Genomic DNA, 24,410 nt, shown 5'->3' with positions numbered 1-24,410 from the left:
TCCTGCATGGGCAGCACCCATGGGTGCTGCACCCCGGGTCAGTGCAGGGGGTGGCCCCCCAGGTGCAAAGGGTAAGGGAAGAGTTTGGGAGAACTGAGGAGGGGGTGGGTTACAGGCCAGGTGGGGGCTTAAATAAAACACTTAAATAAAGCATTAATTGCTTAGTGGTGGGGAGGGACCAGCAATGGGGGGTACGGGGCGGCACAGCCACCCTGGGGCTGAAGTTGGGGTCCCCCAGGACCCCACAACAGCCTTCTGAGCACTGAGGGGGCTCCAGCTGGGACACAGCTCCGGGGTGGGCTGAAACATGCTGGATGGGTGGGAGGAGGGTGGGTGAGTATGGGAACATCTGGCTGGAACCCGAGTGGCATCACAGTGCCAGGCTGGGGATGGGCTCATCCCACAGGGTCCTGGTGCCAGAGCTGTGCCCAGCCCAGGATGGGATCGTCCCATGGCATGGAGCAGAACCCCTGGCACCAGCCCCATCCCACGTGGGTGCACGTGTCTGTGCACAAGGACATCCGTGTGCCCCCACCACCTGCACACGGGGTGTCAGGAGCCAGGACATGGGGCGGGGGGCGCTCACAGGGGACATTTCTCACCTCAGGGTTTGGTCTATAGACCCCAAAAGGAACCAGCCCTGATTTCAAGGTTTCGTTCAGCTCCGCTTACTTCTATTTCCTTCCGGAAGCTGGAATTGCACAATTATCCTAAGCCTCGAATGAATTAAAAAAAAAAAATAACGAAGAAACCAAAAGAAAAAAAAAAATGTAACAAAGAACTGCGAGCACCCCCTGCCCCCCCTCCCCCCGACTCCATACGTCTCTTTGGCAGCAATAACTTAAAATCGCGTCAATGTGGGGTCAGTCAACAGCGAGTTTTGGTTCTGGGGTGGGTTTGGGGTTGGGTTTTTCTAATCCTTTTCTTTAAATACAAAAATAGTCAGGTTGGCAGGTCCCGGGGGGGGATGTTCCCCCCTAACCAGCCCTCCACGTGTCGTTCCCTGCCACGGTGGGCAACGGTTCCACCAGCCCTCAGGATCCCCCTGCTGGGACTGCTCCCCGAAAGCAAAGGGAGGGGAGCCCCCCCCCAAGCCCCAAAAGCCATGGTGCCCCCCCTGGAGAGACAGTGGCACCCCTGGCACAGGGAGTGACATCAGCGGTGGCAGCAGCCAGTGGCTCCTCACTCGGGAATGTCGTGGGGTGCCCGTGAAGCAGCCCTGGGGCAGCCGTGAGGTGGCCGTGGGGTGGCCGTGGGGCAGCCGTGGGGCAGCTGTAGGGTGGCCGTGGGGCAGCCCCGGGGCAGCCAAGCTGCCACAAGGTGCAAGACCAAGCGCACGGCGCGGGGAGGGGACAGCACAGGAGGCGTGGGGACAAACACCACCTCGGGGAGCACGCGTGGGCAAGAAGCCAAGGGCGGGGGGGACTTCACTGGGGGGACACTCTGCAAATGTTAGCAACGTCAGGGCACTACCCTTTAAACGCTATAATTTATATATATATATGTATATATATATATATATAAGTGTGTATTCTGCACGCACGCACACAGCCACCCGCACACACACGCACGGCCGTCACCGTCACCGTCACCCACCGCCTGGCCCCGCGGGGGGCACGGCCCCACTCCCACTCGCAGCAGCAGCAAACGAGTTCCTTCCGAGAGAAAATCTGCCTAAAAAAATCCACAGCGGGGTCTGGGAGCCCACGGGCAGCCCCTGTGCCCGGCCCCCCCGTCCTGCGCCTGCCCGGTGCCGGGGCGATGCCGGCTGCGTCCCGGCGGGCTCACTCCCGGTCACCGTCCTCGCTGCTGCCTGCAATGAGCAGAGAGGGGTCGTGAGAGGGGCCGTGAGAGGGTTCTGCCCTCCGTGGGACACCCGGCCCTTCGCAGGGGGTGACCGTCCCCGCGGGCACAAGGCCAGGGTGTCCCGTGGCTCACAGTGCCATTGGCACTGACGGCAGCCCCCAGCAGGGATGGGGGTCCTGGTCACCCACAGAGCAGCATCACGGTGGGGGGACTCACCTCCTATGGAGTCCATGTCCGAGTCGGAGACGTGGGTGATGGAGAACCGGGACACCGGGGCGGGCGAGACCGTGAACCGGGAGAACTGGATGGGCAGCACCTGTTTCTGTGCCGGCACCAGGGCGGGCAGGGCGGGCACGGCCGCGGGGGGCTCTGCTGGCGTCCCCGGCAGCGAGGCCACCAGGGACGGCTTCACCGGCACCAGGGGGAAGTCATCGTCCCACTCGAAGCCGCCGCCTGCGATAGGGGAGTGAGGGGGTTGAGCCCATCTCGGGGTCCCCACCATAACCGCTGCCCCCTCATCACCCCATAACTGCTCCCCCATCACCCCATAACTGCCCCCCATCATCCCATAATTGCTGCCCCCCATTACCCCATAACTGCGCCCCCATCATCCCATAATTGTCCCCATCATCCCATAATTGCTGCACCCCATTACCCCATAACTGCCCCTATCATCCCATAATTGCTTCCCTCCATCACCCCATAACTGCCCCCCATCATCCCATAACTGCTGCCCCCCCACCACCCCATAAGCACCAGCCCCACAACCCCCTGGTCTCTCACTCTCTTCCGAGGCGTTGCCATCTGAGGAGTCGTCCGAGGCTCCGAGCCTGTCCGTGGGGCTGGGGGGGCTGCCACTGGCAGGGGGCTGCCCCGAAGGCAGAGGGGGCTGCCCCGAAGGCAGGGGGGGGCTCTGGGAAGCCCTGCTCAGCCAGCTCCCGCGTGGGGCTTTCCTGAGGATGGAGAAACAGCAGGAAGGAACCTCACTTGGGGGCACAGCTGGGGCTGGCTCCCACCACCAAAACGCTGCGGGACCATGACCAGCGCCCGGCGCTGCCCCCCCAGGGCACCCACCTGGTCGAAGAGGTAGATGGTCACGTCGTCGTAGAAGGAGACGGCCTTCTTCTTGCGCTCCAGGTCCTCGCAGAAGGACTCGGAGAGCAGGCTGGGCATCTTGAGGAGGCTGCGCAGGTTCCGGCCGCTCTGGCTCTCGGCCACCACGATGGGCACGGCCGCCGGCTCCTCCTCGCTCTCCTCGCTCTGCTCCTGGATGTTGTAGCAGCGCAGCTCCTCGTCCGACTCGTCGCTGTCCTCCGTGTCCTCATCCTCCTCCTCCGGCTCCTCGCGGCGCTCGGGGGCCGACGGGAGCGGGGAGAGGCCTGGGGCTGGTTCAGCCCTGGGCAGCAGCGTGCTGGGACCCCCCGGCGCATCGCCCACCCCCGTCCCCTGCGGGGGGAGCCCCAGGTCCCCAGGCCCCAGCGCGGGGGGCACAGTCTGTTTATCCCCTGCCACAGCTCCTCCAACTCCAGGGGCACCCTCAGGCACGTGGGCCCCTCCGACGGCCAGCGGCTCCCCAGGGCTCACTGGCACGGGGGTCAAGAGGAAAGTCTTGGGGGTCACAGAGCCCGGGGGACAGACGTCACTGTCGGGGCGCGGGGGGTTGCCTGGCACCAGCCCCGTGCCAGCGGGGCACTGCTCAGTGCCAGGCGCCTGCTCCGTGGGGCTGGTCGGTGTGCTCCTGTCCTCAGCCCCCTCCCAGTCCCCCTCCAAAACCCCCGCCACCGGCACGGGCACCGCCACCGCGACACCGGGCGCTGCCGGGGGGCTGCCGGGTGCCCCCGGGGGGTGCAGCGGGTCCTCCCCTCGTCCCACGTCCCGCTCAGGGGAGCGGGGGCCCTCCTCTGCCTCTGGGGTGCGGGATCCATCACTGTCCCCCTCGTCCTTGGGGCCACGCTCAGCCTCGGCGTCGCAGTCGGAGAAGTAGGCAGAGTCACGGTAGGGGCTCTTCTCGGCCAGGCTGTGCAGCTCGGCCCCCAGGGCACTGGGCAGCCGCGTTTCGGGGGCCGGACCCTCGCCCTCGCCCCCCGGCAGCCCCGGGGGCGGCTTCGCCAGCTGGCTGAAGGCCTCCGGCTCTCGGGGCTCGTGGGGCTCCTTGAGGACGAACTCGGGGGACTCGTTGTTCTCGGTGTCGTAGCCGCTGTCCAGGGCGCGGGCTTGGCCAGCGGGCGCAAAGGCACCGGGGCTGAGCACCTCGCAGGAACTGGTCGTGGAGGGGATGTCCAGCGACTCCAGCGAGTCCGGTGTCCCCACCTGCTTCTGCAGGGACCTGAGCGCCGGGGCCGCCTCCGTCCGCTCCGTGTAGTCCCCGGAGAAGTCGGTGAAGACGCCGGAGGTCAGCTCTGCCGTGTCTTCGTCGCTGCCTTCGTCCACGCTGGGGAAGCTGCCGCTGGAGAAGGTCTTGTCCGGTGTCCGGTCGGCATCGCTGGCGGCACAGGCGCCGCTCTCAGCCACGGCCTCCGTGGGCATCGGCGCGGGCGCCTCGTCGGGCTCTGGCGTGGGCTGGGCGCTGTCTGTGCCAGGCTCGACAGGCAGGCCGGGGTTTGGGGCGGTGGTGCCAGCCATGGGGGTGGCCTCCCCCGGCCCCACTGCGCCGTGGGGCAGCGGGCTGCGGGCAGGGCTGGCCCCCGCCGCGCTCTCGTCCGGGTGGGCATCGCGAGGGGCCCCCGGCGCAGGTGTCGGGGCCGCAGCGGGGCCCCACGGCGCGGCGGGGCTGCCCGCCAGCGTGACTGCCTGCGCGCGGCCGCAGGGTGATGAGTCACGGCCGTGCCAGGCCTGGAGCCGCGGGGAGGGCGAGCGGCACGGGGAGGAGGAGCCGCCGGCCATGGCGGGGGGCTGATCCTGCCGCGGGCGGCGGAAGTCATGTCCCGGCGGGGACCCCCCGAGCTGGGGCTGGCCGCGTGGCACCGTGCCCAGAGGCTTGGCCATGAGCCCGCGGAAGGTGATCATGCGGCGGTAGCACCAGCTGTCGCCGGCCGGGGGCTCACGGGGGCTGCCGCCGCCGATGTTGTTGTTGGAGGAGCTGTTGGAGGCCCAGGGAAGGCGCTGGGGCGGGGGGCTGGCACCCGGCGGGTGGGGGGCACTCGGGGGGCTGTCCTCGCCCAGCTCCAGCGCCACGCAGTCCGGCGGGGCCTCGCTGTGCCCCCGCGTCGCCCCGTACCCCCGGGGGCTGTAGGTGCAGTTCCCCGGCGGCGAGACGCCCAGAGGGTCAGTGAACATGCCGGGCTGGAAGCCGGGGACGGGCCAGTCCTGGCTGCCTGGCTGGGGGGGCTCCTCCTCCAGCAGGTACCCCTCGGCCCCGTGGCTGGGGGACGGCTCGTAGCCCCGCGGCTCCTGCCCGGGGCAGGGGTAGGGGTAGTACTCGGCGCACTCCCAGGAGGCCTCTCCCGCCGGCGTGTGGCCCAGCAGCGGCTCCATGCTGAGGGACACGGTGGGGCTGCCGTCGGAGTCGTAGGCGCCGCCGCTCCGGTGGCCCTGGGCTCTCCAGCAGGACGGGGGGCGCAGGGGCCCCCGCTCGCCCGCCGGGCTGTAGGTGCACATGGCGTAGTCCAGCTCGGCGCTGCCCTCCCCGGGGCCCTCGATGCGGATGTAGTACTCGCTGCCCAGCGAGGGGCTGTGGGCACCCAGGATGGGCACCACGCCGGGCGCCGGCACCCCAGGGCAGCCCCCCGCCTTGCACTCGTAGCAGGAGGGGGAGACCCCCAGGCTGAGCCCCGCTGTTGTGGCAGGGTAGTAGAGGTCGTGGTAGCGGGCGGCGCTGGTGGGGCTCAGGGACCCCAGGGGGGCCTGGAAGTGCTCGGTCTTGGTGTGCTCCCACTTGTACTCGAAGTTGAGGCCGTGGCTGGTCTCCATGACGGTGAGGATGTCGTCCCCGTCCGAGGGGAAGCCGTCAGCTGAGAACTGCTCCAGCAGCGGGAAGGAGGAGAGCTCGGGGCCGTGGTGGCTGCCGCTGGCGCTGCCGTTGGGCTTCATGGAGTTCCAGCGCTTCTCGAAGTCCTCCTCGGCCTCCGTGGCCCCCTTGGCACACAGGTAGGACAGCAGCAGGTGCACCTCCTCCGCCGTCGGGCGCTGCTCGGGCTGCAGCCAGCAGAACTGCATCACCTCGTACCTGCGGTGAGGGGCCGGGGTCAGCCTGGCCCCCCGCCCGCCGCGGGGTGGGGCAGGGCAGGGGGCAGGACGGGCTCCTCACCAGCGCTCCGACAGCGACAGCTTCAGCTGCGGCTTGGGCAGCTTCAGCTGCTGCTCCTTGATGGCGTAGGCCAGCACTTGCCGGTCCGAGTAGTGGTCGTAGGGTTGGCTGCCCAGCTCGAACAGCTCCCAGATGGTGACGCCCAGCGACCTGCGGGCACGGCGGGATGCTGGGGGTGCAGGGAGACCCCCACCCCGCTACCGGCCAGCTTACCCCGAAAACAACCCACCCCTGCAGCCTCCTGTCCCCCCCCAGACCCGCTCACCAGACGTTGCTGGCCTTGGTCTGGTCCACCACCAGCAGGTTGCCGTGCACCTCGTCGATGAGCTCGGGCGCGATCCAGCGCAGCGGCACCCACAGCTGGTCGGCCGTCACGAAGTAGTCGTCCTGCCAAGTGTGCAGGGTCAGTACGAGAAGAGAACGTCAATCCATGGCGTCAGGGACCGGCCACGCCGCTGTACCCGCCCCCCCCCCCCCCCCCCCCAGCACGATCCCCCCCGGCTCTGCCCCCAGCCTGCCCTTCGCTCCTCCTGACACCCCTCTCCTCCCCTCCTCTGTCTGCTGCCTCTCCGAGCTCCTCCAGCCCCCCAGCCTGGCGATCCCAGCCCTGCCAGGAGCCACAGGTAGCCCAGAGCAGGACAGACAGACATATGGACGGGGGGACAACCCCAGGCTGTGCTGGCAGCTGCCTGCAGGGACCTGTTCCTGGCAGAGGGGTGCGTCCGGGCCAGCCCAGGCAGCGCTGGGGAGCCCAGGCTGCATGGCACCCCCCTGGGCAGCGGGCCAGGGTGCTGGGAGAGGGAAAAAAACCCCCTTAATGCTCAGAGGGACAAATTGGGGGAAAGTGAGTCCCTCACAGGGTGGTCTGCACCCCCCTGCACTCCAGAAAACCCAGGGAAAACCCCCCGGCACTGCTGGGGAGCAGGAATGTGTGCGGGTGTGGGGCGGGGAAGGCTCAGCACGGTCTATGCCAGGGTGGGTGCACGTGTGGGTGCCCCGGGGGTCCTGGTGCGCAGCCCCCCAGCCCCATCCTCCCTCCGACCATCCTTACTTTGTACTTGCAGTGCGAGAGCCCGTAGTCCCCGATCTTGACGGTGAGGTCGGCGGTGAGGAGGCAGTTCCGCAGGGCCAGGTCGCTGCCAAGCAAAACCCGGAGCTGTCACCGCTGCCGTGGTGGGGGGCCGGGGGGCACCCACCACCACCGAGGGACCGGGGGGCACCCACCAGGGACCCCGCGGGGGCAGCGGGGTGGCCGAGCTGCGGCGGGGCCCCGTCCCCGCGTCCCTGTGCCCAGCGCCGGGCGTGCCGATAACGCGGCAGCCAGTGCACAGCAGGAATGCCTGCGCAGCCCCAGCTGCGCCGCTGTCCGTCCGTCCATCCGTCACGCGCCGAGCCAAGCAGAAAAGCGGGTGTTCCCGGGCAACGTGAGCCCTGGCACAGGGCCGGGCTCCCGGGAGGCTGCTCCAGCCCCAGGGCGGGTCACGCAGACGGGGTACGGGCAAGCCCCCCGCTGCAACAGGGCCCAGCAAAGCTGGGCTGCCCATAGGGGAGTTCCTCTCCAGCACGGCTGGGGACCCCATATCCCCCCACCACAACTTGGGCACCCCCGTGGGGACCCACCTGCAGAGCCGGGCTCGGGTGGGGACACTCCAGTGGCCCCTGATGGCAGCGCATCCCCTCCTCAACAAAATCACTGATGCTGGAGTCTCCGTCTGCAACTCACTCAGCACCAGGATATTGTTGGGCAGGAGGAGCAGTGGTGGGGCAGGAACGCTGGCATCCTGGGAACCGCCCCCCCATCCAGACCCTAATTTCCCCCTGCCCCCCCCCAGAGCCCCAGGCCAGCCCACCTGTGGATGTAGTTGTTCCTGTGTAGGTGCAGGACGCCGCAGGCCACCTCGCACGCCATCCTCTGCAGGGTCAGCAGGTCCGGGGTCATGGCCTCGGCCCCCCGGCAGCTCCGCAGGTACCCCTTCAGGTCACCCTGTGGGCAGTGCCACTGTCACCCTCCACGGCGCTCGGCCGTGCCCGGCACCCACGGGGGCACCGCGGGGAGCGGGAGGGGCACGGGGGGCACACGGACTCACCAGCGGGCAGAACTCCATCACCAGCAGGTACGGTGTGACCTCGGCACACTGGGCCAGGCACTGCAGCAGGTTGGTGTGCTGCAGGGCTCTGTGAGGGCAGAGCAACGGGGGCACGTGGGCACTGTGGCAGGGGGTTGAGGGGCTGCTCCCAGCACCCCATTGCCCTGGCTGCGCTTGGGGTGACGGTGGCAACCCCTCAGGAACCAGTGCCCTGCGTGTGCTGGGTGAGGGGACGGCGGGAGCCCCCTGGGAACCGTCACCCTGCCTGCACCGGGGTGGGCGCGGGGCCTGCCAGGAGCTCCAGAGCGGGTACCAGCACGTCCCAGCGCCCCGGGCGCACCACAAAGGGACATTTGTTCAGCTGTGCCCAAGCAGGAGCAGCCCCGTGCCCCCCCCTCGGCCCCGCTCTGCCCATGACCTCAGCGCTGCCCCTCGCCATGGCCGGTGGCTCCGCACAGCCCCGGTCCCGCCGCAGTGAGCGCCGGGCAGACGGGCTGGGATGGAGCTGAGCTGCTGGAGAGCTCAGCTGGCACCTCCATGGGACAGCCACGGCTCTGCCTGGCAGCCAAAGGTGCCATGGAAGGGACCTGCCACCATCCCACAGCATCCCCGCTCCCGGCACCGCGGAGTGACCCCAGAGGTACCTGTAGGGCTGCGCTTCCTCCAGGAACTGCATCTGGTCCTGCACGCTGGCACTCGCCTTCAGCTCCTTCACCACCACCTGGGTGCTGCTGATGCCCGAGTTCACTTCCCCCAGGAACACCTGGGGCGAGGGACAGGCTCGTCCCTCCATCCACACCCCGAACCCGCCTGGCACAGCCGGGGCCCCGGGTCCCACCGGGGTGGGGTGTCGGGGGCTCCCTGCCCCTGGGCTCACCTTGCCAAACCAGCCATGCCCGATCTCCTTCAGGTACAGGAGGCTCTGCCGCCCCAGGTCTGCCGACTTGAGGAGCTGCACTGTAACAGAGCACATCCAGCTGCCCGCGTGTCCCCCCGACCACGTGTCCCCCCCGCCGGTGTCCCCCTGCCCCCCTGCCCACATCCCCCACTAGTCCCGGCCAAGCCTTGCCATCCCCACCGTGCCACCCGGTGCCAGGGCATCTGCCACGCCGGGATGCTCCGGAGAATCCATCCCCAGGCACCCTGCATCCCAGGCATCTTCTTCTCCAGGCATCCTCCCACGGTGGTGAGACGTGGGGTACCGGTGTCCCCAAACCGAGTGGCAGCAGAGCTGGATCCCTGCCCCTTCTCCTCCGCAGGGCAGGCGGAGCCGAGCCCGGCGCAGCGTTGGCATTTAGCCCCTTCCCAGCCCCCCCCGGCACAGTCCTGCCCCTCGGGTGCCCGTGCCAAGGGCAGGCAGCAATGGGACCATTGTTGGCCCTCGCTGGCCACCCCCCCCACGGCCATTCTTTGGGCGGGGAACGACACAGGGCGGGAGGGGGCACAGCCAAGCGCCCCCCACATTCCTCTCCCACTCATGGGCTTGTTTACATGGGACTGGGGCTTGGGGGTGCCACCATTTGGGGTGTCCGTGTCCCGTCCCACCCTGGTAGGGTGGGACACGCACAGGGTTGGGGACAAGGACAAGGGACCTTCGCACAGGGGAATCCTTCCAGCGCTCCCCAGGGAACTCGGCTGCCTGTCCCCTGCTCAGGGCTCTGCTGGAGTCGTCCCTCCTCAGCAGGGGAGACCCCCCATCCCCAGCTCACCCTGCTGCTCAGTGCTGCAGGACACCCCAGCCGCGGCTCTCAGGGGTCCTGCCCCCTCCCCAGCTTACCTGAGCGCCCCGGCTGCTTGGCCATGGGCAGGGACACCTTGGTGAGGGGCAGCACATAGACCTCGGGGCCATGCTGGGGGGCAGGCGAGCCCTGGGCCGACAGCTCCGTCACGTAGTCGTCCCCCTCGGCGTTCTCAAACTCCTGCTCCAGGGCACGAGGGGAGGGGGACACACCGGGCAGAGACAACTGACCCCGAGGGTTCCCCACCGCCAGCAGCGCCCCACAGACCCCTCTGCCCCAACGGGCTCACCCACACCCCCAGGCACGGGGACCCCCAAATCCCACCCTCCGGGCACACAACCCTACCCCTCTCCACGGGGACGGCACCACCCACCCCACTACCTGGCGGTGCCACCCCGGCACACCCCGGCTCCCGAAAGCCGCCCGGGCGAGCAGGTAGGCGACGGTGAGCATCTCGCCCTGCCCAGCTCTGCCTCATGGCGCTGCCGACGCCGCCGGCCCCGCGCCCTGTGCCATGTGCCGCCGCGTGCCATGCGCCGCGTCCCGCCGGACACCGGCCCGGCCGCGCGACCCTTTATACCCACTGTGCCCCCCCCGGCACGGAGAGGTGCTCCGGCGGTGTGGGACGTGTCACAGCACCCCGGCGTGTCCCCCCCCCCAGCCCGACCCCCCTCCCGCCGCGGGCGCCTCAAGCCTCCACAAAAATCCCAGCAATTAGGGAAAAAGCGTTTTCTCGGCACATTCTGTGCCTGTGAGGTCAGGGTGCCTCCCACCCTCGGGGGCGTGCGGGTGGGACTGCCGGGCCCTTAACCGTGGCGTGGCCTGGCCCTGCGCGGGGCCGGGAGCACGGCTGGGGCAGGATCCGACCCCCGGTGATCCTGAGCCCCACAGCATCCACACTCTGTGGAGCTGGGAGCCTGGATGGGTCAAGCTACAACCCCCCAGTGACGCTGAACCCCACAGATCCAGGCTGTGCAGAGCAGGGAGCCCAGACGGGTCAGAATATGACCCCGAGCGATGCTGAACCTCACATATCCGTGCTCTGTGGACCTGGGATCCTGGATGAGTCAGGATACGACCCCCAGTGACGCTGAGTCCCACAGCCCCTGGCAGGCACTGAGGGTCCGAACCCCCTCTTTGAGCACCGCTCTCCTAAACCAGGGCACCCCCAGCCCTGGTGCTGGGGCAGGGGATCCTGCACTGGGAATCTCTGAACACCTCCACCCCTTCCTGGGGTCCCTGGGGAGATCCTCCCTCCCGGCCTGGGGACCCCCCCCAGGCCCCTCAGCTCACCTTGAAGCCGATGTCCCCCTTCTTGCAGCACAGACAGGCCAACATGAGGAAGATGAAGGTGAAGAGCCCCGAGAAGGAAACAGCCACGACGGCCAGCGAGGAGGACCAGGAGAGCTCGCTAAGGGGGGTGCCGTCTGTGGGGACACCAGGGGGTCAGGGCAGGGGGCTGGGGCACCGGGGAGGGGTCAGGCTGTGCTGGGGGGTCCTGCCCGGGTGGGGGTAATGGGATGTGGGGGCTCATCAGGGCTCACAGGGGAGCACTCGGGGGAACGGGGGGCTCAGTGGCACTGTGCTCCCTTTGAGGACAGGAGGAGTCGGGAGCCCAGGAGGGACCTGCATGGGGGGGACAGGGACACAGTCCCCGTGGACGCAGGGTGGCAATGACACCCTGTGGAGAGGAACTGTGCTGGTTTGGAGGTCCCAAGCACCCACACCCAGCCAAGCCCCAGCCCTTGGATTTGCCCTCCAGTGGGTTTGGCCACAGCACAGTCACATCCCAAGGCTGGCCAGACACTGCAGCTGTGGGAGCTGGAAGGACAGGAATTTGGTTCCACGAGCCCCACACCAGGCACAGGGACGGGACAGGGCTGCTCAGCTGGGTGCTGCATCCTCTGGCCACCAGCACGCCCCAAACCCCAGCACCCACCACCCCACTGCAGCCGGCGCCGTGCGGCTCGGGGTGGCAGGGGGCACGGTGGCCGTGGTGGCAGCGGTGGTGGCCACGTCCCAGCTGCCGTCCCCAGCAGGCCCCGCTGCCAGCTGCAGCTGCCACATTACTATTCCACCCAGAGCCTGCCTGAACAACCGGCGCCGTTGTGGTGGGAGGCAGCCGGAAGGTCGCGGTGCTGCCAAACAGAGCTGGTCATCAGGGACCCCCCCACAGCCCCGCAGCGCCCAGCACGGTGCCCTCCTGCGGGACAACAGGGCTGGGACAGGTGCCCCTCTGCTCAGCTGTGCCCCCAGCACAGACCCCACCAGCACTGCAGTCCCTGCCCGGGTCACCGAGCCTGTGCCGAGCCCCTCCAGGACACTCCTGGCACACACGTGGCTCCAGCACATGGACCACCACGGAGCATCCCTGTCCCTGTGCCCTGACCACACTGCCCCATGCCAGGACTGCCACCAACTCCCGTGTGTCCTTGAAACCAGCACCCGAAGGGCACAAGGTCCCGCTGCCCTGGGGGGCACGGGCAGTGCCTGGCTGCTCCCCGGCACCGCGCGGCACAGGCATGGGCACCCCGGCTCCCAGCTAGGCAGTGAGCAGGTACATGGCCCCGTGGGCCTTGCCACAGCCCAGCCATGCCAAGGAGTGTGAAGGGAGCTCCAGAGCCATCTTCTGAGGCTCGGGATGCAAAGCCGAACCTGGGAGGAGCGGGGGGCTGCGTGCCCCCCCCTTGCTGCTGGTTTCCATGGTGAACACACTTTGTACCGCCAACGTCACCATTTTCCCTGGATAGTGGGACAGCAAAAGAGAAAATGACTCACTGAAAAGAGCCTTTGAACGGCGACAGGGAGCAGAGCACAGGGACAGGAGCCGCTCCGAGGGGACCGTCAGCTGAGCCACCCCTCGGCTCGGGAACTGGAGCTTCCCAAATGAGCCAACGGGTCAGTGAGACCCGGCTCGTCCTGTCTCAGTCTCCTCACCTGAACAACCAGCTACCTGGGAGCAGTGACCAGCCCAGACTGGGCACCACCACTGCCATGACCCACTGGCACCATCCAGCTGCTCTCCCTGTACCCACAGCACCAGCGCCGGGTGCGGTGATGGGAAATGCGGCGTCATCTCAGAGGCCAAGTTATCCCAAAATCAGGCCAGGTGCACCTGCAGTGGCGGCTGCTGGAGCACCAGGGTGCAGGGGGCACCGGGACATGGCAGGCACCAGGACACAAGGAACACCAGGGCACAGGGAGCACCAGGGCACAGGGCTGGCTGTGTGCGGTGTGAAGGGCCCCCACCACATCCTGCCCCACACCCTCAGGCTCTGCCTTCCGCTTTCCCAGCAGGAACAGGGTCCCCTGGCACCAATGCCATGCCCTCCCATGGCCTTGGCACTTGGCCCTGCCACAGAGGTCAGGCTGAGAACAGCGAGCTCAGTGCATCCCCCAGAACTGCTGCATCACTCGCAGCCCCAGCGCCCAGGACCACCCAGCACCCAGGACCACCCAGCACCCAGGACCACCCAGCACCCAGTGATCCCCGGCAGTGGGGCCGGCGTGTCCCGGTGGCTGCGTGCCAAGCCAGGGATCACCCACCCTCACCTGGCCAGCCCCGCAGGTGGGGACAGGTGGGGAGCTGGTGGCAGCAGTGAGGCCACAGCTCCAGCCCCAAGAGCTCCTGTCCCAGCCTCACAGCCAGCCCTGGGAAACGGGAGCAGAACACTGACGGAGGGAGAAGGGGGGTGCCAGATCCAGTGGGATGCATCGGGATGCAATGGAGTGAAGTGGTGTGTAGTGGGGCGCAATGGGGTGCAGTGGGACGTAGCAGGATGAAATGGGGTGCAGCGGGATGCAGTGGGGTGCAGTGAAGTGCAGTGGGGTGCAGAGGGATGCAGTGGGATGCAGTGGGGTGCAGTGGAGTGCAGAGGGGTGCAGCGGGATGCAGTGGGGTGCAGTGGGATGCAGTGGGGTGCAGTGGGGTGCAGTGGGGTGTCGTTGGGTGCAGTGGGGTGCAGAGGGGTGCAGTGGGGTGCAATGGGATGCAGTGAGACACAATAAGGCACACGCCGCCCTCCCGCCCCACAGATGCCGCCCCGCAGCTGGCACAGCCCAGCCCGCGCTGCTGCCACCCCCCCACCACCACCAGCCTGTTGCATCGCCCACCCAGCGCGGGTCGCAGCCCCCACCGCCGGCTCCGGGCAGGGACGGGAAGAGGCCGGAGGGTCCCTCCGGGAGGTCCCGTCCCCGGTCCCGCTGCCGGCGCTGCCCGGAGCAGGGCCGTGCCCGCCGCCGGTGCTGACTCACGTTCCCGGGGCGGCTGCGGCCGCCCGGCCGTGCCCCGCTGGCTCCGGCGGCCGGCGGGGCGATGCTGCGGCCGCTCGGCTCCCCCGGCGGCGCGGGCTGACGTGTGCGGAAGGGCCGAGCCGGGGCTCCCGCAGCGCCCGCGGCAGCTCCGGCGCTCCCGGCCCCGCCGCCGACACGGCCGGGCGGACCCCCGGCCCCCGCCCCCCCCCCCCCGCACCGGCGCCGCCCGGGCCGTGCAGAACGGGGAGGAGGAAAGCTGCGAGCACCCGGGGCACAGAACACCGAGACCCCCCGCCCCGCAGCTCCCGCATGGCCCTTCGCTGCAGGACCCGCTGTAAAACACAGCCCGTGCCCCTCAGTTTCCCCGCTGGTAATTCCCAGCCGCCCCGGGGCACGGAGGGGCTGCCCTGGTGGGGTGCGGGTTCGTAGGGTCATCCGGCAGCTGATGGATGCTCTGGGTACCTTGGGAGCGTGGTCTGCACATCCACCCCCCCCGTCCCCTCGTCCACCGTGGATCCCACCCCTGGAACATGCCGGGTCCTGTACCATGCTACCCCCCCCACTGGGGCAGCACCTTGCAGCAGTGCCCACCTAGAAGAGGCTGGATTTGGGAAGGGAGAAGAGGAGGATTCGGCCAGGGAGCAACACAAGATTAGGGCAGGGAATGGGGCAGGATTTGGGCAGGGAATGGGGCAGGATTTGGGCAAGGAATGGGGCAGGATTTGGGCAAGGAATGGGGCAGGATTTGGGCAGGCAGCAGGGCAGGATTGGGGCAGGGAGCAGGGCAGGATTGGGGCAGGATTCACATGGGATTTGGGCAGGATCAAACACCCTGCCCCGTGGCCCCTCTGGCCACAGGCTCCTCGCTCCCATCCCCGTCCACTCTCCTGGTGCAGGCACAGCCCTGGCATCACGTTAATCCCCGTGTCCATGGGCAGCTTCCAGGGAAGCAATTTCACAGCCCGCAGGACTCTGCTCACCCACACGCATCCAGGCGGCACGAAACCATCCGCTGCCATTTAGCGCGCGGGCACACGGCTGTGCCCGGCGGCCGCGCGGCTCCCGGGAAACTGAGGCACCGGCACGGCTCCCCCCGAGCTGCACCCCTGAGCCCGGATCCCCCCTGCCATGGGAGCAGCCCATGGAGCAGGGCTGGGGCCAGTGCTACCCACCGGTGCCAGCCGGGAGCCTGGCACGGAGCCGGTACCCTCAGCATCCTCCACTGGGATGCCACGGGGTCCAGGCAGCATTCCCAGGGGTACCCAGATCATCCTCCACCGGGATGCAGTAGGATTCAGGCATCCCCTTGCCAAAAGCGGGGTTCAGAGAGCAGCAACCTTTATCCCCGTCCCTGGAGACCTTCTCCCAGCACTGGAGCAGCCACTCCGGTGATTAACAGATCAGTTAATTGTGAACGCCAGGCACGCCTCACTAATCCCTTCTCCTTCTGTATCTTCTAATGGGGCTTATTTTACCAAAAGGATTGATTCAGCCCCTTATTTCTGGTTTTACCATCTTGGGCTGAAACAGCAGCAGAAAAACCAGAAATAGACGGAAAATAAACTAAAATCATCCATCATTTTCTGAGGCAATGAAATAAAAACAAGGACTGCACGAGGGAAAGGCCGAGCCCCAGCGCTGCTGCGCACACACCACGCGTGTCAGCCTGATTAGGGACAAAAAATCAAGTTCCTCCATCAAAGCAAGCCCTGATGCAGAGCCAGGAACCGCCAGCTCCCTCCATTTCCAGGGAAAATACTAATATAATTATTATAATGATAATATAAGTATTATAAGTATTGTAATGTAATTCTAATAATGCTATATATTATAATAATATATAGTAATAATAATATACTATTGTTGTATATGATATTAGTATTATATATGGAATTATACACAGAATTATATATAGAATTACATATACTGTATTTTTATACGTAATTATACAGTCCATTTGGACCACATAATATTAGAGTTATAATGATATATTGCAATAAAAAAAGAATAATAGACAAGCAAAGCAAGATCAAATTGACTATTTAAACCAAACTCTCGTGCTTGGTGTTTTAAATGAGCTCTGAGTGGGGGGTGGTGAGGCCCGTCCCACGCCAGCCAGGCACGTTCTGGTGGCATCACAGCAGAGGGACAGGGAGTGAGTGACCTCAGCCCTTGGTGCCTGGGAGGAGCATCCAGCCCTGTCCTGGCAGGGCCCCGGGTAGGGATCCCTCCGTGGACCCCGGGAACGCCAGGCCAGGAGCGGTGCCGGGGGCAGTGCCACGCCGGGAGCGGTGCCGGGCACATGGCAGCGCGGTCCCGCCGCCGGCAGCGCGTGGCACCGGCCGTGCCGAGGCTCCACAGCCGGCACAGCAGCGTTTACGTAAGCGCGGGAGCGGCAGCGCGAGCGGGGCAGCCTATTTATATCCAAAATGCTCGGCGGTGTTATGAAACCAGAGCTCTGGCTCCGGAGCGGGGCCGGGCAGGAGCAGGGCCCTGCACACGAGGCGGCCCAGGGGATGCTCCATGGGGCAAGCAGGAACCCGGGCACGGGGTCCACCTCTGCCCCCCAGCACAGCCCTGAAATGCTGGCACAGCCTAGACCCCGCTGCCTCAGCCCCCGCCACCACAGGGAGCGGGAGGATGCTGGGCACCAGCTGCCCTGCCACCCCCCTGCTCTCAGCCAGCCCAAATCACCCCCAGGCACAGGTACGGACAGACTGGGCAGACTGGAAAATCCCTCCTTTGCCATAGGAATCGTAGCAGGGGTGGCCGAGGGTGGACACAGGGAGCCTGGAAAATCCCTTTGCCGTAGGGATGGCAGCAGGGAAGGCCGAGGGTGGGCATGGGGCACAGGCAAGGAGCACAGAGCCACACGGGTATTTCGGAAAGATGAGGAGCCGTGGTGGTCACCGTGGTGGCCCAGCAGTGGGACAGCCTGGCACAGCCAGGACAGGAGCCTGGGAGCCCATGGGTGCCCTGCCCAGCCAGGCGGGCAGTGCTGCTCCACTTACTGCGTTTGCCTACGCTGGAATTTTCCTTCGCTCCAGTAATTAAAACAAGCGGTGTTAACCCAGCTGCTGGCACCAGGCTGCAGGGAGGACATGGACATGGCTGGCAGGGGGGAAGGGAGAGGAATTGGGACCCCCCCGACACTCCTGCCTTCAGCCCTCCTGCCTTCAGGTTGTGGGACGGTGGCTCTGTGGGAAGTCCTTGACCTGCTCTGCTTCCTCTGGTGCTGAGCCCTCCCAAACCCACCAGCCCCACATCCTCACTGCCCCTTGGTCGGTTCCACCCTCCACCACGAGCCCTGTGCCAGCTCTGGGACATCCCGAGGTGCTCCACGTCCCCCATCAGCAGGGCTGGAGCAGCCGATGGCAAACGGTGCGATGGCACTGGGTGCCCTGAGACGGCTGCGACGCGCTCCAAGGGCGCTTCCCGGGCTGTCAGGGGGATTAATGCCCACAGGAGATTTATTTTCCTGCCAGTGGGCATGCTGACTCAGCACGGAGCAGCTCCTCTCCTCGTCAGCCCCGTCACTTCCAGCCCCACGCCACATCCCCGCGGGATCCCTCTGGCTCAGCTCCGTGAGCGAATTCCCCCTGGGGATGTGTCAGGGTGTTTGCTGGGGCAGGAGAGCAGACGGAGCCAAGTCGAGCCCTGGGGCAGCAGCAGCACATGGCCAGACCATCATTCCTCCATCCCACCATCCCTCCATCCCACCACCCCTCCATCCCACCACCCCTCCATCCCATCGTCCCGGGCAGTGGGTCCCAGCACCTCTACACTTGCCGGGTTGGTGTGGCACAGGGTGGGAACAGGCTGAGCCACAGCACCAGAGCGGCCCAACCGCCCCTTTGACCCAGACCCTGGGATTTTCCAGCCCAGGGAATCAGCAGGATGGTGAGGAGGTGGCATCACACAACGAGGCAAAACCTGGGATGCTTGTGTCACCCGGCCACAGGCAGCCAGGACCAGGCAGGGCCCTGGCTAAACACAGACCCCCAGCTGGATGCAGAACCCCTGGTTTAACCCACACTGGGCACCACGTCGGCAGTGCCATTCCTGCCCTACTTCTCCTGGTGTCAGCAGGGTATCAAGGCCTGGCCTGAGGCTCATGGCAGGGTGGGCACCAGAGCCCTGCTCTGGCTGGGAGGACGCGGTGCTGGGGGTGGGCAGAGCCACGGGCTGCCCTGGCACAGGGTGTGCCAGGGAGGGCTGGGAGTGCCGGGCAGGGAGCCCGTGAGTCACAGCCCGGTCCCGCCGGCAGCAAAGGGCCCTTTCAACCCTGGCAAATTAATTTCTCCTAATTGGCTTTGACAGGATCGGTGTCACCATCCAGAACACGCCCGCCCATGTGTGTGGGGTAGGAGGGAGGGAGAGGAGAAGGGAGAGCAACGCAGCACCCCTGGGGAAAAGGATCCTGGCTCCATCCCCTTGTTGAGCTGAGCGGGGCCCAGTCGCCCCGCTGTGCGGTGCCAACATCATTCCCTGTGCAGGACAGGGGGCTCACCACATGCCACCCCCCCTCTGCCCACCCCTGGCATCCTTGTGGGCACTGGGATTCAACCCCTGCCCGTGTGCCCAGCTCCTGCTGCCCGTCAGCCCGGACAGACAGACGGCACCTCCTGCACCTCCCACACACTGAGCCCCCATGGGAAGCACGTGGCAAGACAGGAAACCAGTCAGGGTGCTGCCACCCCTGTAACCTCCCCTCCAGGAGCTCCCACCACCCCCAAACCCCCCTCTGCGTCCAGTCCCAACAACACCTTCCCCTTGTCCTTCCGCAGCATCGCCAGCAGCCAACAACCCGGGTGGTGCCAGGGTGGGAGCATGGGCATGCCTGGCCCCCATTTGGGCTGCCGGGGTCCTTCCAGTTGCAACAGCCCCTTTGCCACCACGGTTCCCCAAGTCCTTTCCCATCCTCATGCCAGGAGTAGATGGTGGTGCTGGACACAGAGCACCAGCACTCACAGAGCTGTTGTCCATGTGAGGCCTGGGACAGTGGGTGAGTGGCAGTGGGTTCCAGCCAGGTCCAAAAACACAGGGCTAGGGGGACACCCCCACTCTCCCTTGGCCTTGATTCCCCATCACCCCCCCAGCTCCTCGAGCCCTGGCTGACCCCCAACACTTCTGCCTGGTGCCTCCCAGCGCCGTCTGCTCAGCTGGGCTGCAGCAGGTCATGGCACTTCCAGGTCAGGGAGTGGGCACTCGATTCCCACGGGAAGCCCAGGAGATCTGGGATCCGTGTTGGGGCAGGCAGCGTGGCAGTGCCTCTTGCTGACAGGGTGGTTGTGCTCCACGGGTGGCTCCGTGCGGGAGCATCTCCGGGCCTGGCCTGTGGAAGGGCAAAACAAGATGGGAACCACGAGGCTGCCGGGCTGGGACCCTTTCCCAGAGCCCCTGGCACTGGAAGGGAACAAATCCCTGGCACAGCCAGCTCAGCCTGACACAGGTGCATCGGGCAGAGGAGCCAAAAGCAGCAGGTGAGGCCAGAGCACAGGTCGGCACATCCCTGTGGCACCTCTGCCCCGGGTGACACCACTGTCACCATTCCATGCCAGCAGGCCACCTATGGCCCAGTCCTGGCAGCAGTGGCTTCCAACCGCCCCTTTCCAGGGAATGTGGGGCCCAGGAGGAGATGCTCCCCTCTGCAGAACCAGAGCCCCTAAGCCTCTCCCATCCTGTCCCAGCTGTGGTGCCACCGTGCCCCACAAATCGCTTCCTGCTCTTCCTCACCAACCCCAGGCACAAGCCAACCCCGGGGAGCCAGGCTGGCACAGGCGGCCTCGATGCCACACAGGCAGGAGCTGCTGCCACACAGACCAAATCCACAAAGCCATGAAATCCAGAATACGGTTTGTTCCTCTCTTTAATTCCCCTCCCGGTGCTGGTGGGTGGCAGCTGCACAGCAGCGCCGAGCTCTGGGCCTGGCAGCACCGTGATGGGCAGCGATGGAAACCCTGCTGAAGGGCTTTTAAACCAAACATGCCTTGAGAATCCCCAGGCTGGCAGGATTCGCGCGGAGCGGGAGCCTCACCAAAACCCGGAGCAAAATCCCCCCGGGGCTGAGCCCGACAATCGTCTCCGTCCCGGCGCTGCCGCATTTTAGGTGCAAATAACGAGGTTTTAGAAACAAACAACGAGCGGTCGGGGACAAAGTCCCCGTTCGGCGAGCCCTGATGCGGCTCATTTCCAAATCCCCCCACGGATTCCGACCGCGCGCAGCCGGGGGAGCGGGAGCAGCGGAGGAAGGAGGGAGCGGGAAGGCGGCGGGGAGGGATGCGGGAGCCCGGCACCGACAGCCGGAGCCTCCGGCACCCCGCGCCCGGCACGGGCACCGCTTCGCCGCCTTCGCGGTGCCGGGGGAGGCGCCGGGAGCGGCGGGAGCCGCGGCACCACCGCTCGGTGCCGGACCCGACACGCGTTATCCCGGGCTGGTAAACAAAGGGCCGGAGCCGAGCGCCCGCCGGACGCTCCCACGAGGGGTCCCGGTGCCCGCGCGGAGCCGGCCCCGCACCGGAGGGACACGAGGCGGCTGCGAGGGGCGGGAGGCGGCGGTGAGGGGCGGCTGCGGCGGCTGCAGCCCCAAAACACGCACCCGCAGTCGCCAGCCCCGCGCTGCTCCGCGGCTGCAGCATCTTCCTGCAGCTGCGCCGCGGCCGGGACACGGCGCTTACATAATGCCTGCGCCCCAAAACGCCGCTGCCCTGCCCCGGCACCCCCCCCCCCAGCCCCGCCGGCACCCCCAGCCCGGGCGGGCACCCCCAGCCCCCGGCTCCCCGGCCGGCGGCTGTCCCAGCCCCGGCTCCGTCTTCCTCCCTCTCACCATCACCATCCTCCCTGTCGTTATTATTCCGTTTCAATCCCGGAGATGCCTTCAGAGGCAACGCAGCCCCCGGATTCCTCCGCGCTCCAGCCCGGGAAACAAAATGCCGCCCGGCTGCGGCAGCGATCCCGCCGCCCCGCCGCCACACCGGGGGGGGTCCCACCGCCAAACCGGGATGTCCCGCTGCCACACCGGGACGTGCCGCCGCCGCACCGCGATGTCCCAGCACCACGGCGGGGTGTCCCGCGGCGGCCAAGCACGGCGGGTCGGGAGCCCGTCCAGTGACATTCCCGGGGATGAGGGCGAGGGGGATGCTCGGCTCGCGGTGCGGGGATGCTCGTTCCCGGTGCAGCCGGTGCGGGGCTGAGCCGAGCCGAGCGCGGTACCGCGGGGGGCTGCCCGGGGGGGGGGGATGCTCGGCGCGGGGCAGAGGGGTGCGGGTCCGGCGGCCCCGGGGCTGCGGCACTTACCGGGGTCGAAGTGGGAGCTGAAGGCGAGGCTGGGGCTCAGGAAGGCGGCCGCCATGGCAGCGGCGGCGGCGGGGAAGCGGCCCATGGCGCGGCGGCGGCGGGAGCCCCACGGCCGCCGGCTGCCGCTGGCCCCGCGCTGGGCACGGCGGCGGCGGCGGCGGCGGCTCCTCCTCCATGGCGGCCCCGCGGCCCCGCGCCCCGTGCCCCGGGGAGGGGCCGCGCCGCCGCCGAGCAGCGGGACCGGGCGGGCGGGGGCGGCAGGTGGAGGAGCCGCAGCCCCCGGGACCGCACCGGGACCCCGCGTCCTCCCCTCCGGGATGCGCCGCCGCCGCCCCCGCGCGGTCCCGCCGGGATGGAGGGAGCCCGTGGGGACCCCCTGAACGGGGATGGGACCTCCGAGGAGCAGCCGCCACCCCCCCGGAGCGGGGCCGGGACCCCCTGAGAGCAGAGCCAGGTCCCCCCAAGCAGGGCTGGGACACCGCAGGGGCAGCCACCCCCCCCAAGAGTGGGGATGGGAACCCCCGGGAGCAGGACTGAGACCCCCAGTAGTGGGGCTGGGACCTGCCTGGGGCAGGGCCAGGAGCCCCCAGGCAGGGAACTGCTCCTGTGCTGACCCATCCTGGGCACCACTGGCTTCCTGGGACCAGGGATGGGACATGGGATAGGACCAGGGATGAGACATGGGATAGGACAGGCAGCTCTGCCCCCCAGCCAGCCCCTCGACCCCCAGCCAGCCCCTCCTCACACACATCCCCTGCTCCCCATCTCTGCCCCAGCACCCAATCAGAGCCTCATCCTGCAGCCCCCAGCCCCATCCTGAGGGGGGAGCGGAGCCCCTCAGCAGCTCCCAGCCATGGCACGGGGTCCCCTTTGTGCTGTGGGGCTGCCCCATGTGGGGCCACATGGCTCGGCCTCGTCTGCTCGACGCCACAGCCCTGGCACGTGGGAGTGTGCCCTGGAAACACAGGATGCTCCAAAACCTGACAGTCCCGATTCCCATGGCAGGGAACATCCCACAGCTTCACACACAGCCCCCAGCAGCTCCCAACCAGACCCTGGCAAAGCTGCAGCCACAGCTGGTCACCAAACCCACCCGGGACCCAGGCTGGACTTTCCTCTGGGATCATGGTGGGACAGTCCTGTCCCATCCTGTCCCAACCCTTTCCCAAGAACCCCCATCCAGGCCCTCGGCCCACCCCTTGGCAGGCTCGGCTTTGAGCACGGGGCTCACACATCCCCACCGTTGGTTTGAATATTTAAAGCCAAATTTTGCGTACACGATTAATTTTTTACAAGCTTCAAGCCTGCACGGAACAGCACCACGCTGCACATGTCACGTTGCCACAAATAGATACAGGCCTGGAAAAATTGCCGGCTGCTGGGAGAACAAACATGCTGGAGCCAGCTTCTCCCTTCTCCTGCGCCTCTGCATTTCTCTGCTACGGAGCAGCTCTGACCCACACGACCCTCAGGCCCCTCTGCCAGGGGTAGCAGGGGACTGCTGATCCCCCATCACTCATTTTGGTGACCCCCAGTTGGAGGGCTGGCACGGGCACCCCAGTGCCCCCCACCAGCCCCACACTGGGTCCCTGATCCCTTCTGGAGGTGCAAAGGGCCACGTCCCCACTTGTGGGACCCCCTGAGCTCCACCACACACCTTCCCTGGCCCCAGAGCAGCCAAGCCAATGTGGCACCACCCCAGCACGGTGCTCAGCACCCTGGGTGGGGGGATTTGGGCTCTCTTAGGGCTGTGGTGCCATTGGCACCCACTGGAGTGGCCACAGTCCTGTGGGAGCAGGTGGCCATGTGCCACAGGGGCAGATTGCAGGGCCAGCCCTGCCCCACGTGTGGCTGAGCTGGCACTGGCTGAGTCACATCCAGGTGGGATGCAGGGGGGTGGCTATGCTGAGCACACACCAGGCACCCACCCACCCACCCACTCCAGGGACCCACCCACCCCAGCTGCCCCCAGCATTCCGAGCACACGTGGCCAGTCCCAGTGTGGGTGAGAGGAGGGATGAGCTCAAGGCCTTTCCAGCACTGGGAAGGGACAACGGGGGCTTCGGAAAGCAGGAGGGGGTGAAATCACCTGGGTGTTGTGTTGGGGGTGACAGCCCTGGTACCCAGTGTCCCTTCCCGCCCATGTCTGAGACATGGTTGGGATGGGATAGAGATGAAGACTGGGATGGGGATGAGGATGGGAGGGGGAGGAAGATGAGGATGAGGGTGGGATGGGATGGGATGAGATGGGGATGAGAATGAGGATCAGGGTGGAATGGAGGTGAGGATGGGAGGGGGAAGAGGACAAGGAGAGGACTGGAATGGGGATGGCACTGCGATAAGGATGGGATGGGGATAGGGGGATGAGGATGGAGCGTGTGCCTACCCAGCTCTGCTGTGCCACCCTGCCCTCCTTGGGAAGGCCCAGGACCCCCAGCCAAGCCGGGACCCCAAACACAGCAGCCCCATGCCTGGGCACCCTCCTTGCCCAGGTGACACCTCCTGTAGCTCCATTTGACACGTTCATGAGCAGCCTTGAGCCATGTCAGGGTCATCCAGATGCACTGCCCGCCTGTGCCCCTGACACCCACCTCCCAGACCGGGCAGTGCCACTGCCATCGCCCTAATTAGCAGGAGAGATTACAGATCCTTCCCAAGGGAAGATTACCCTGCTGGGATCCTGCCACTTGCTCCGGCTTCCTGGCTGATTTGTCTGGGGCTGTAGCTAATCCCCTCCGGGGCAGACACCAGATTGAGCCGCGATCCCTGCGCGGCGGCTGCCAAAAGCCCCCTGTGCTCCTGACCTCCTTCCCGGCCCAGTGGCCACACGGCAGCCAACGGGCTCCCTCGTCCCTCCTAATGCAGGGGATCTGGGGGGAGAGGGGGTCCTTAACTGGGGATCTTTGGCAGAGCCTGCAGTGGCCACACGGTCACTGCCAGCCTGGCTGAGCGCCCGCCGTGCCACAGGACAGGGACACGGCT

The 24,410-nt window shown here is 66.9% G+C and overlaps 1 protein-coding gene across 1 annotated transcript; it reads right to left on the bottom strand.

Annotated features, from left to right (window-relative positions):
• Positions 1 to 237: 237 nt before the first annotated feature.
• On the bottom strand, positions 238 to 21,539 carry AATK (apoptosis associated tyrosine kinase). The gene is given in 15 exon segments (XM_027691599.1): positions 238 to 1,813; positions 2,023 to 2,259; positions 2,590 to 2,707; positions 2,709 to 2,759; positions 2,881 to 5,971; positions 6,053 to 6,202; positions 6,318 to 6,439; positions 7,104 to 7,188; positions 7,903 to 8,036; positions 8,140 to 8,227; positions 8,784 to 8,902; positions 9,017 to 9,096; positions 9,917 to 10,058; positions 11,172 to 11,305; positions 21,429 to 21,539. Coding segments are annotated over 15 exon segments (4,665 nt in total). The 5' UTR covers positions 21,514 to 21,539; the 3' UTR covers positions 238 to 1,784.
• Positions 21,540 to 24,410: the final 2,871 nt, after the last annotated feature.

Source organism: Neopelma chrysocephalum, unplaced genomic scaffold (genome assembly GCF_003984885.1).
Source record: "Neopelma chrysocephalum unplaced genomic scaffold, ASM398488v2 Primary Assembly neopelma1_84, whole genome shotgun sequence".
Classification (NCBI taxonomy): Eukaryota; Metazoa; Chordata; class Aves; order Passeriformes; family Pipridae; genus Neopelma; species Neopelma chrysocephalum.
This window is presented reverse-complemented; position numbering and strand designations above follow the sequence as displayed.